At 50.5% G+C, this 12,545-nt stretch overlaps 2 protein-coding genes across 5 annotated transcripts in view; one reads left to right on the top strand and one right to left on the bottom strand.

Annotated features, from left to right (window-relative positions):
- The window catches only part of TAF8 (TATA-box binding protein associated factor 8), a 42,253-nt gene extending 38,292 nt beyond the window's left edge, over positions 1 to 3,961 (bottom strand). For all 3 annotated transcript variants that reach the window (XM_030796548.1, XM_012496377.2, XM_003266270.2), the window contains exons 1-2: positions 3,903 to 3,961; positions 2,979 to 3,135 (exon numbers count right to left, since the gene is read on the bottom strand). In XM_030796548.1, coding sequence (XP_030652408.1) covers positions 2,979 to 3,135; positions 3,903 to 3,947 — 202 coding nt within the window. In that variant the 5' untranslated portion in view covers positions 3,948 to 3,961. The remainder of the gene's footprint in view (positions 1 to 2,978; positions 3,136 to 3,902) is intronic.
- Positions 3,962 to 4,136: 175 nt separating this feature from the next.
- Positions 4,137 to 12,545, top strand: part of CCND3 (cyclin D3) — a 113,791-nt gene continuing 105,382 nt past the window's right edge. Inside the window, exon 1 of one of the 2 annotated variants that reach the window (XM_004090860.2) lies at positions 4,137 to 4,855. The gene's annotated coding sequence lies outside the window, so the exon portion shown is untranslated. Of the gene's footprint in view, positions 4,856 to 5,605; positions 5,996 to 12,545 lie in introns of those variants that run through there. The other variant, XM_030796549.1, reaches the window with a different exon arrangement.

Genomic DNA, 12,545 nt, shown 5'->3' with positions numbered 1-12,545 from the left:
GAGGGGGAGGGAGAATGGGGAGTTATTGTTTATGGGTACAGAGTTTCTGTTTAGAATGATGAAAAAGTTCTGGAAATAGTGTGAATGGCTGCACAACATTGTGAATGTACTTAATACCACTGAATTGTACACTTAAAAATGGTTAAAATGATAATTTTTTTTATGTATATCTCACTACCACACACACAAAAAGGTCTTATTCTCTGATGGGCAATTTTTGTTTCTTCTGCCTGAAGCTGAACCTCTATTTAAGAGTCACGTTAAAGTCTTTTGGGGAAAGGGGAGAGGTTTCTAAGATGGAGTTTTTGAGGCTCGGCTCTGTGAATGAGCTTCCAAGGTGGACGGGAGGTTTCATGAACACTCTGAAGCTGTGCTGAATTTTACACACAAAAAAAGCATTTTTTGGGGAATGGGTCCACAGATTTTATCAAATGTACAAAGGGGTCTCAAAAGGTAAAGAACTCCTACTTTAGGGGCCCAGTGGCTCAGAAAATAAAAGCAAGTGGTGCTTGACAGGGAAGGGTGTCTAACAGGAGACCTACCACCAACTCCCCTGCTACACTGAGCAAGTCACTAATACTAGCCTCTAGACATGACTTTTAAACTCTAAATTCCAAGATTGTTCCAATAACTGCATTCTTATCTCTTGGGAACTATTAACTCATTCCTTTAGGACAAAGTTCAAAAAGTAGTAGCCTGGGAACCTGTGGTAGGCCCCAAAATCTTTTCTAAAGTCCACAGGTCAAAACTGTTTTCATAATAAAATTAAGTCATTCTTTGACTTTTTCACTCTCATTCTCTCAGGTAGTTTTCCTGAGTCTATGTGACTTTTGATGACATCACGGGTCTGATGAATAACAGAGTATGTGATGGTACTTTCTTATTTTCAAAATTTCTTCTTCTTTTTTTCTTTTTTGAGACGGAGTTTCGCTCTTGTTGCCCAGGCTGGAGTACAATGGTGTGATCTTGGCTCAATGCAATCTCTGCCACCTGGGTTCAAGCCATTCTCCTGCCTCAGCCTCCCGAGTAGCTGGAATTACAGGCGCCCGCCACCACACCCAGCTAATTTTTTGTATTTTTAGTAGAGACAGGGTTTCACTATGTTGGCAAGGTTGGTCTTGAAACTCTTGACCTCAGGCGATACATCCACCTTGGCCTCCCAAAGTGCTGGGATTACAGGCATGAGCCACCACACCCAGCCCCAAAATTTGTTTTTTCTAACGTGGCAAACACACATATACAAAAGCTACTTGGGGTCTTCAATGTTTATTAATATAAAGGGATTCTGAGAGCTGGGTGTGGTGGCTCATGCCTGTAGTCCCAGCTTCGTGGGAGGCTTGGATACAGAAGTTTGAGGTCAGCCTGGGCAAGACAGCGAGACCCCATCTCTAATTAATAAGAATAAATAAATATAGGCTTCTAGATCACTGCTTTAGGAAAACATTTGTTATTTAAAAGTGCCAAACATCAGCTGCAGAGAGCCACCTTGCCCAAGATCACCCTTCCTGGGGTAGCCCACATCTAGTGTTTGATCAAGACCTGAGTATAAAGGCAGGGCCTTTTCAGCTTGATGGGCAATAATGCTCCAGGGGTCCTGGCTAAGTTGTCCAGTTCTTTGTTGGGCCTGCATTGCACTCCACATCTCCCTCTGCCCAAACCTTTCTCCTACTTCCTTTCATAGTTGTTGCTCCCTAAGAAACACCATAAATACTTCCATCCCTCATCCTATCCCATCCCCCAAAAATTCAAAACAGGGAAATACGTTATACATGCAGAAAAGCCTCTGTAAGACCACACCCGGGCTTCTAAATCTCAACACATTTCCTTTTAAAAGTAGCTTTTCAGCTGGGTGTAGTGGGTCACTCCTGTAATCCCAGCACTTTGAGAGGCCAAGGTGGGTGGATCACTTGAGGTCAGGAGTTCGAGACCAGCCTGGCCAACATGGTGAAACTCTGTCTCTACTAAAAATACAAAAATTAGCCAGGCGTGGTGGTGCATGCCTATGATCCCAGCTACTTGGGAGGCTGTGGCAGGAGAATTGCTTGAACCTGGGAGGCAGAGGCTGCAGTGAGCTGAGATTGTGCCACTGCACCCCAGCCTGGGCAACAGAGTGAGACTCCGTCTCAAAAAAAAAAAAATAAAATAAAATAAAAGTGGCTTTTCCCCTTCATTCTTTGTATCACACAATCTAGCATTTGATTACATAATGTGATGATATCTATTGCTTGGGGAATTAGTCCTGACTCCCCAACAAAAGTCCTTAAGGGCACCCATAACTCACCAAGAGCTTACAATCTCCCCAGCACTGAATGTTTTATATATACATCTCACTTATACTCACAACTCCATGAGGTACAAACTGTTATCCCATTTCACAAATGAGGAAATTGAGGTTCAGGAGATTCAGTGGCTTGCCCAAGCTATTAAGTGACAGAGTGATGATGTACAACAAGTCTATCTGATTCTAAAGCCTGTAAGTCACTTCATTATGCTCTTTTCTGTTGTTGTTGCTGTTGTTGTTGTTGTTGTTGGAGACGGAGCCTCACAGGCTGGAGTGCAGTGGTGCGATCTCAGTTCACTGTAACCTCTGCCTCCCAGATTCTCTTACAAGCAATTCTCCTGCCTCAGTCTCCGGAGTAGCTGGGATTACAGACACCCGCCACCACGCCCAGCTAACTTTTTTGTGTGTTTTTTAGTAGAGACGGGGTTTTGCCACGTTGGCCAGGCTGGTCTTGAACTCCTGACTTCAGGTGACCCACCCGCCTCGACCTCCTAAAGTACTGGGATTACAGGTGTGAGCCACCGCACTCGGCCCGTTATGCTCTTTTCTTTTCTCAACTTTTTACATTAAAAAAATTTTTTTTCTCCCCTCTTAAGAAAAAAGTTTGTTTCTTAAATCCTCTCAAACACTGTCACAAAGCAGGGCACAGAACTGATGTTGGGGTTGACTCTAAGGACTAGTGTTTCCATGTACTCACAGCTCTGCAGCATCTCTGTCAGCGTTTCCACGGATGCTTTCTCGGCACTCTCAAACCCTGCCTCTGTCAGCAAGGAGCTCACAACCACCTGCAGGGTTCTCCTCCGGGCCAGATGATAGTTATCGGCAGGGTTAGTGGACTGTTTACTTCCCGATCTCTGTGAATCAGCAGAGAGATTTTCATCCACAGGAGAAGGATGCAATCACATAGTTCATACGTGGTCAATGGCAAGCAAAGTTATTCTACTAATTTTATTGTAAAAATCAGTGCTTAATGTTTAGATTTACAGATCTTGGCCAACTGAGTAAAAATTGAGCACCCAAGGTGCTTTAAATAGAGAGACTACTTTTCCGCTTACCTAAAACGTACGGTCCCAATGAGCTAAAATAGCAGGTCTTTTACTTTCTACCTTAGCAGATTATTAGAATACATAGCTGAAGAAACAGGCATAATGGGATTAAGACCTGTCCCCCAGAAAAAACAGGATCCCTCTCTTGTGCCTTCCATCTTCACACCATTTCATTGAAAGGGAAAATGAAAACAGTAACAAGAGGTGACTGCGAGGAGAGGAGGGCAAAAGATAACAGCACGAAAAAGTAAGAAAGCTAAATATTTTGAAACGGGAATGCCTTTCAACTTTGGCCGGCCAATAAGAAAGCGAAAACGGCATCTTCAGACCAATCAGGGGGTGTTCCGGGCTCCTAACCCCCAACAGCGAACGAGCCAATCAAGACACAGGTCCGCCAACTCCGGAGGCCGCAGCCAAGTCCCTAGGAGGGGGCGCCTACGGCCTGAAAAGACCCTCCGCCAGTCGGAGCTCATGATGGGGCTGGATTTCTGGGCATTATCTTGTTGCTCAGTCTAGGGTAAAGTTACAGGATACCCAAACTCTCTCGGCTCCGAGCCCGCGCTTCCTGCCCTTACCGTTCCGGAGCCACCGGCCCCAGCTGTGGCCGCCGCGTCGGCCATCTTGCTCTGGCGTAGTGTGCGCGAGCGCGGGGCGCGATGGGACTTGTAGTCGCGGGGCGGGGCGGGGCGGCGTGCGCCCCTTGGTTTTCCGAAGCCCAGTCGGTTGGGGGACGCCTCCGGTGACCCCGGCTCACGTGACTTTTTTTTTTTTTTTTTTTTTTTTTGGATACAGAGTCTTGCTCTGTTTCCCAGGCTAGAGTGCAATGGCGCGATCTCGGTTCACTGCAACCTCCACCTCCCGGGCTCAAGCGATCCTCCCGTCTCAGCCTCCGGAGTAGCTGGGATTACAGGCGGGCACCACCACGCCCCGCTAAGTTTTCGTATTTTTAGTAGAGACCGAGTTTCGCCATGTTGGCCAGGCTGTTCTCGAACTCCTGAGCTCAAGCAATCCGCAGCCTCGGCCTCACAACGTGCTGGGATTACAGGCGTGAGCTACCGCGCCAGCCTCACGTGACCTTTTTGAGTGAAGTGTTGTGGGGCCTTCAGTGGCCTGGTTGTGGGGCCAGGAAAACGCGCTTGGTTTCACTGAGTTAAAAGAAACCTATTTTAATATGAAAATCGGTTCTTGTGAAGAGCACACTCCTGGAAGGACCCAGGAGGTCATCTACACTCGCAGGGTTTTCCAGACTTGTCTGATTATTAGTAACACCTGGCTGGGCCCAGCCCAATCCCAGTGACTTGACTCTCTGGAAGAGGGGCTTGGGAATCTTTCTCATTAAGGAGCTCCCCAGATGATTCTCCTGAGCGGGTAATGTTGGGAAACCCTGGAGCATCCAGCCTGGTGATTTTGTGCTGAGGGCCGCTGCGCCTGTCAATGGCCCACTTGGAAGTAGAGCCTGGACCACCTAGTCCAAGTCAATGGCTGCATCCTGCAGCTTTCGCGCCCTCGACCCGCAAGTATTTGCGAGGCAAGTCTAGGGGGCGGGAGACTTGTCCCTTGCCGCCTCGCACCCAGGGCGTGGGGTGCCCGCGGCTGCCAGTGGTTTTCTCCCTAGCCTGTCAGCCCCTCTGGCTGCGCCATGTTCGTCCCCATTTGCAGGTGCCTGGCAGGACGCAGACTCTGGGCTTGGATCCTAACACTAGCCAGCTGTGGTACTTCGGGCACTTGACCGTAATCCTCAGTGTGTCTCAGTTTCCTCTTCTGTAAAACTGGGTGAAAGATGAGATGATACACAGAAAGGGTCTGTCACAGTGCCTGACGGGTAGTAAGAGTCAAGAAATCGGCCGGGCGCAGTGGCTCACGCCTGTAATCCCAGCACTTTGAGAGGCCGAGGCGGGTGGATCACCTGAGGTCAGGAGTTCGAGACCAGCCTGAGCAATATGGTGACACCCCGTGTCTACTAAAAATACACAAAATTAGCCGGGCATGGCGGCGTGCGCCTGTAGTCCCAGCTACTCGGGAGGCTGAGGCAGGAGAATAGCTTTAATCCGGGAGGCGGAGGTTGCAGTGAGCCGAGATCGCGCCACTGCACTCCAGCCTGGGCGACAGAGGGAGACTCCAGTCTCAAAAAAAGAAAAAGAAGTCGCTCCTCATGATGTTGTTTACTTCCTGGATAGCACGTGGAGGAGTTGCCAACGCGGGGAGGCAGCGGTCTGGGAACCCGTGCTGCCCCGGCCCCGCCGCCCACACCTGAGCCTCCGTGGCGCCCCGCCCCCTCACCTATGCTGCGTGGGGCGGGGGATGCGGGCGGGGGTGCGCGGCGCCGGATGAGCCTCCTGGCCTCGCCGAGGGTGTGCAGGGGGTGGGGGGGTCGGGCCGGGGACCGAAACTTGGCTGAGCAGAGCACCAGCCCCTTTGTCTCCTCCGCCCCCTCTTCCCCACTTCCTGCCCAGCTCGGGATCGGCGGCGCGGCGCGGACTTTGTAAACACTTCGCCACTGCAGGGGTGGAGACTGGCTCTGTTCGGATGTCGGCGGGGAGAGGTGCAATCCTCTCCTCGCGGCTGGTGGTTGCGACCACCCCCACTCCCCAAAGGCAGGCTCCAGAGGCGGCGGGACAGAGCGCCTGCGACCCCAGTCGGTGCTCCGGGGAGCTCACCTGGCGAGGAGGTAGGCTTGGGTGCTGGAGAAACCGGGGTAGATGGGATGTCAGCTAAGGCTGGAGACCATGCGTTGGGGATCGGCGCTGGGTGGGTCAGTGGGTTCGCCGCATCCTCATCACTTCCCAGTTGGCACCCAAAGCTTGGCTGACTTTCCCACTGAGTGAGCTGTTCTGCACGGAGTTGAAGGGCAGAGAAACCCCCAAAGGCCCTGAGCCCTCTGTATGTACACACATCGGCACAACCCCCTCCAGCCGATCTGGAAGCCCCGTGGCTTTACCGGGCTGTTGCTCTTCTCATGCCTCAAAGATGAGGTGGAAGGCCAGTAGGAGGGCAGACCAGTGTGGATGGGGAGTCTGTGAGTGCTCTGGCCAGTGCACCGGGATGAAACTGGAGGGAGGGACCCCTCAGTGGTGTCTGATTGGTACATAGATGATTATCTTAGCCTCCTCTGTGTCTCTTGAAGTGCCAACAAGAGGAATAACTGAATAAATTAGTTGCTGTTACTAAGGGAGCATTAAGTTATTCATTTGCATTGATTGAACACCTACTATATGCCTGGCATTATATGGAATGCTGAGGGTGCAATGATGTTATTCATCCACAGCTAATATGGATTACAGAACAATAGACATAGATGCCAAGTACACTGGCTGGGGTGGCTGGGAAGGCTTCAGAGAGAAAAGGACATTTGAGTTGGGTTCAGAAGGATGAAAAGCATAGAAGTCTTTGGGGGCACTTATTCCACAGAGCTGGATTGAACCCCAGCTGTGGTGTTGGACACTGGAATATAGGGGCGACCCAGAAACAATTCCTGCTCCCTTTAATCCACTGTCTCACCATCAAGGGAATGAACAGGATGAATCCCAGAAAAGGCAGTTTTCTGAGCTGGGTCCCAAGAACCCAGGAATTCCCAGCTGGGTATAGCTGGGAGGGTCCACCTCGGGGTGATGTGACAGTCCACACAGTCCTGGGCACCCCCTCCCCATCCCTGGACTCTGAGACTGTTTCCTCTGTTGAGTCCTTGCCCTCTGCCTACCACCTCATTTCTCTTTGGGACCAGGCGTGGATGGAGAAGTGGATCTCCCTTTGCTTCCTCACAGATTCTTCTGGCCGTTCAATTCCGGGGCTCCTTTGGGAAAGGACTGGCACAGCAATTTATGAATTCATTGAGCACCTATTTGCTGTGGCCATACTCCATCTGCACAGGCTATTCCCACAGCTGCTGGGGATGTCATGGTCATCAAATCAGAGTTTCTTCCCCCTGGAACTTAACACTGAAAGCGTCTCTGATAATTCTAGCAGAGACCTAGTCTAATGCCAGTTACTGAGATCATGACCTCCACGGTCCCAAGCATCTTCTCCCTCTGGCTTCCCCTTCCCTCAAGGGCTCAGAATACTAGCTAACAGTTACATAACACTGTCAGGTACTCTTCTAAGTGGCTTAGAGATCATATCTCATTTAAACCTTCTAATATAGTCCTATGAGGTAGGCATTAGGATTCTCTCAATTTTATAGACGAGGAAACGCAGGCACTGGAGATAAGTAATCTTCCTTCAGACACAAGAAACGAATGGCAGAGCTGGGATTCAAACCCAGGTCACTTGATTTGGGAGGCTTTATTCTTAACCATTAGGCTAGCCTGCCTCCTTCGCTGACCACATAGAATTTGCACTTGAACCAGGAACTTCGGAGTTTCCTAAAGGGAGTCTGTGGTCCTGTATCTTGGATGATACAGCCATCTGTTAGCTGTGCCATGGGGCTGGTACTGTTTACAGTGAGCCCAGCAGGCCTGGAATAGGGTTGTGGGAACTGCACAGAGCTGGTATCCTTTCCTGATGGCTGTGTGTGTGTGTGCGTGTATGTGTGTGTGCATGCACGTGCGTGCGCGTGCACACACACGTATGAATGTTTTCCCCTGTGTAAGCCTCACTCAAAGGGAAAGGGGGAATGTGAATAAACCAGGAGGACTGAATTAATATTATATTCAAGAAAGAACTTCTCAACTTGGACGTGATGTGCCAGAATCTGGGGATTTGGGAAACCAAGACACCTCTTTTGTTGGGAGTTAAGAATAGCAGAGATGCGCCGGGCGCGGTGGCTCACGCTTGTAATCCCAGCACTTGGGGAGGCCGAGGCGGGCGGATCACGAGGTCAGGAGATCGAGACCATGGTGAAACCCCGTCTCTACTAAAAATACAAAAAATTAGCCGGGCGTGGTGGCGGGCGCCTGTAGTCCCAGCTACTTGGAGAGGCTGAGGCAGGAGAATGGCGGAGGTTGCAGTGAGCCGAGATTGCGCCACTGCACTCCAGCCTGGGCGACAGAGCCAGACTCCATCTCAAAAAATTAAAAAAAAGAGAAAGGGATGTGTGTTGGGGGCATGGGTATTAATGCTGGGAGTCGAGGGTGGGAACTGGGTGGAGGGTGGCTGCACTGAGAAAACGGGTAAGCAGGATGTGAACCTTAAGAACTATAAACCTCCAAGCTGCTCTTCTCCTACGCACACACCTTCCTCCCTCACCCGCTGGTAGGGTGGGGTGCAGCGGAGCCCTTGGCACGCCCTGGCCCCCTGCCCCAGGCACTGGCTTGGCTGTGGAGAACAGGTTGTACTCTTGAAAAACCACAAGAGGAAGTTTAGGGAGGGCTGGGGGTGGGGAAAGTTCTGGGGCCCCTGCCAAGTTTCCCTTTCTCTGCTTAGCAGTAAGTGTGTTTATCTTGCCCTCAAAGACATTTAAATTTTAAATCCTCAAGTTTCAAAGAGCTGTTAAGGCCTGCCCCTTTCTAGGGGTGGCAACAGACACTGCTAGAAATGGGATTGAAACAAGTTACCCATCTGTTGGAATTCACCTGGGATTCGTGCTGGTTGAGAAAGGCTAATTCCAGAAAGTCTCTTCTTCTTTGGCCCCTTTGCTTTTCTCTTCCCCAAAGCATTCCCTATAACCTTTAAACTCAGAGGAATGTGGCTGTAATTGCCACATAGGAGCTGAATGGTGTTGCGGGAGCTGTCCCTAAGTGTTTTACCTGTACTGTCTCATTTAATATTTTTTCACCACAACTCTAGGTAGTAAACACCTCTATCTCCAATTTACAGACAGGAAACTGAGGCTCAGAAAGGCAAACTTGCTCAAAGTAATTTAGCTAGTAAGTGGCAGAGCTTGGAGTTGATTTCAAAGTCTAGGCTCTTTACTCATGAATTAACTCTCAGTCTGAGCATTGACTTTCCTAATATATCAAACACTGAGACAGCGAGGCTGAAATATAAAGGGATTTTTAAAATGCTGCTGCTAGTATGGGAGAGGGATAGAATTGGAACGGATTCCTTGGAAGTTAATGTATTTAAGAAAGGATAGCCACCGGGCACGGTGGCTCACGCCTGTAATCCCAGCACTTTGGGAGGCCAAGGCAGGCGGATCACGAGGTCAGGAGTTCGAGACCAGCCTGACCAACATGGTGAAACCTCATCTCTACTAAAAATACAAAAAAAAAAAAAAAAAAAAATTAGCCGGGCGTGGTGGCATGAGCCTGTAATCCCAGCTACTCAGGAGGCTGAGGCAGGAGAATCACTTGAACCCGGGAGGCGGAGGTTGCAGTGAGCCAAGATCATGCCATTGCACTCCAGCCTGGGCGACAGAGTGAGACTCCGTCTCAAAAAATAAATAAATAAATAAATAAATGGAAAGAAAGAAAAGAAAGAAAGGATAGCCAAGTTAAAAAAAGATGCAGGAGATGAGAGGTCAGGTCAAATTCTGGAAGGCTGCAGCAAAGGGGAAGATTTAGGAGGAATACTATACCTGTATGCAAATATTTAAAAGGTTGCCCTGGCAAGCCTTGAAGTAGGGGGTTAGCGGGACTAGTGGAGGCAGATTTTCAAAAAACGTAGAACTTTCTAACAAATGAGGCTTAGACCTCATGCTATAAGAGGGGCCTCTGCCAGCAAGATGACCTCAAAGCCCCTTCGCCTGTAAACCCCTGCTGTGATTTTCCCCCTGCTTTCCTCTTCTGTCATTCTTTGCTCTCCCATACTCCCTGGCCCATGGTAGTCCCTGATCGTCCACCAGGTGGGGCTGTTGCCCAGCGTGTCACCCCGGAGTGGCTGGATTGGGTGAAGAGTGTTGCCGGGTTCTTCAGGCGCTGACTGGTTTCAAGGGGCCTCTGCTCCCAGCCCATCACCAGCTGTTTACACACCGGGGCCCAGAGAACTGCTTTTGACCCAGCAAAGCCCCCATAAAAGGTGCTCTTCTGTCTTGTCCAGGCTCCGGCCAGAATGTGCAGGCCTCCGCCTCTGCGGCATACACCTGTCCCCAGGTCAGGGATTTCTTCCACATCTTCTCTTTCCCCTTCCTGACTGTCCTTTCCCTTTGAGAGAGAGGGACCCGTGTGTCCAGGGCAGAGGGCAAGGCCAACGGCCCTGCGAGCCAGCAGGGTAACTAATGTGGCATGGCCTTTTATGCCCTTCAAAGGGCATGACACCTCTGTCATCTCCCGGAAGGGGCCTCGAGAGCCCCACCTCTCTGAAAGTGTTTGCACTCAGTGGCCTGACCAGTTCTCCCACCCTGGGTGAAATTCCCCAGGACAGTCGTTCCTGAGGTGAGGGCTGAGGGGTTATCTCTGGAAGGAGAGGGTTGCTGGTACCTCCATCGCTGGCCCAGATCTGCTTGCTGCCCCCTCAGACCTTTAGAGAGGCACAGAGCCACTGGGCCTCCAGGGACACAGAGACAGAGCCCAGAATGAGCAAGGACACCCTGATTTTTTTGAGACAGGGTCTCATTCTGTCGCCCAGGCTAGAGTGCAGTGGTGTGATCTCGGCTCACTGCAGCCTCAACTTCCCAGGCAGAGGTAATCTCCCCATCTCAGCCTCCTGAGTAGCTGGGACCACAGGCGTGGCGCCACCACGCTCAGCTAATTTTTTATTATTTTTTTGAAACGGAATCTCACTCTGTCGCCCAGGCTGGAGTGCATTGGCACGATCTTGGCCCACTGCAACCTCCGCCTCCCAGATTCAAGTGATTCTCCTGCTTCAGCCTCCCAAGTAGCTAGGATTACAGGCACCCGCCACCACACCCAGCTAATTTTTTGTGTCTTTGATGGGGTTTCACCATGTTGGCCAGGATGGTCTCGAATTCCTGACCTCATGATCCACCCGCCTTGGCCTCCCAAAGTGCTGGGATTACAGGTGTGAACCACTGCGCCCGGCATACTCAGCTAGTTTTTTGTAGAGATGGGGTTTCACCCTGTTTCCCAGGCTGGTCTTGAGCTCCTGGACCCAAGCAGTTCTTCCGCCTCAGCCTCCCAAAGTGCTGAAATTACGGCGTGGGCCACTGTGCCTGGCCAGAGACACCCATTTGCAGGTGAGCAAACCAAGGTACTGAGAGGCCTAGCAGCTTGCTTCCGTACACACAGCCCATCTGTGGCTGAGCTGGAAGTCTGACTCAGCCATTTGGCTGTAACGTTTGTGCATATAACCACTAATCTGTGCCATCTCTCATGGAGTGGTCGAGAGAGCCTGTTCTCTATAGACAAACCACCCCACTTGGAGTCCTAGCTCAGCTCCTTTCTGGCTGTGTGAAAGTTTCTTTGTCTGTAAAATGAGCTTAACTATAGACCCCACCTCTCTGGGTAATGGTGAGAATTAATAATAACCAATATTAGTTGAATGCCTACTGTGTGTCAGGTATCTTTTTGCATCCTCACAGCAGACCATGAGGGAGGCATTATTATTCTGCTTTTTACACATAAGGAAACTGAGGCACAGGGGAGGCAGAGAGACTGCAGGATTAAGACTTCCGGCCAGGTGCAGTTGCTCATTCCTGTAATCCCAGCACTTTGGAAGGCCCAGGCAGGTGGATCACCTGAGGCCAGGAGTTCGAGACCACCCTGACCAACATAGAGAAACCCCGTCTCTACTAAAAATACAAAATTAGCTGGGTGTGGTGGCGCATGCCTGTAATCCTGGGTACTCGGGAGGCTGAGGCAGAAGAATCACTTGAACCCAGGAGGCAGAGGTTGCGGTGAGCCGAGATCGCGCCATTGCACTCCAGTCTGGGCGAGAAGAACGGAACTCTGTCTCAAAAACAAAAAACCCACTTCCGAGCCTACACTTCCCTAGGATTATGAGGCAGTGCACACAAAGCCCTGCTGAGTGGTGGGCAGGCCATACGTCCTTTGAGTGATAGCTGCTGTCATTATCACCATATCATGGGTATCATCGTCTCCCAGATGGAGGTCCTCGGGGTGGATATGGGGCCATCTAGATCCAAAGAGACAGCCCTGGTTTCTTTCCTCACCATCCCACCTATGGCTTCATGTTACCCTCTTTTCTAAAATAAAAATCGGTCCACAAGTTCTGGCCTGTGGTCAGACAGTTGGATAGAATATTTGAAGCTGGGGCTGTCCCAGAAACTCCCAGTTCTGGCCCCAGCTTTTTCTGCTCCAACTCACCCTCCCTCTTGTTTTCTGTTCTCTTCCTTCTCTGCTGTTCCTCCCTGCCCCCTCCCCTGAGGTCCCTGAGTTCTGGGAAAGGAAGCCGGAGCAGGGGCCTCAGACAGATGCAGACCTTGA

The sequence above is a fragment of the Nomascus leucogenys genome, chromosome 17 (assembly GCF_006542625.1).
Source record: "Nomascus leucogenys isolate Asia chromosome 17, Asia_NLE_v1, whole genome shotgun sequence".
Lineage (NCBI taxonomy): Eukaryota > Metazoa > Chordata > Mammalia > Primates > Hylobatidae > Nomascus > Nomascus leucogenys.
This window is presented reverse-complemented; position numbering and strand designations above follow the sequence as displayed.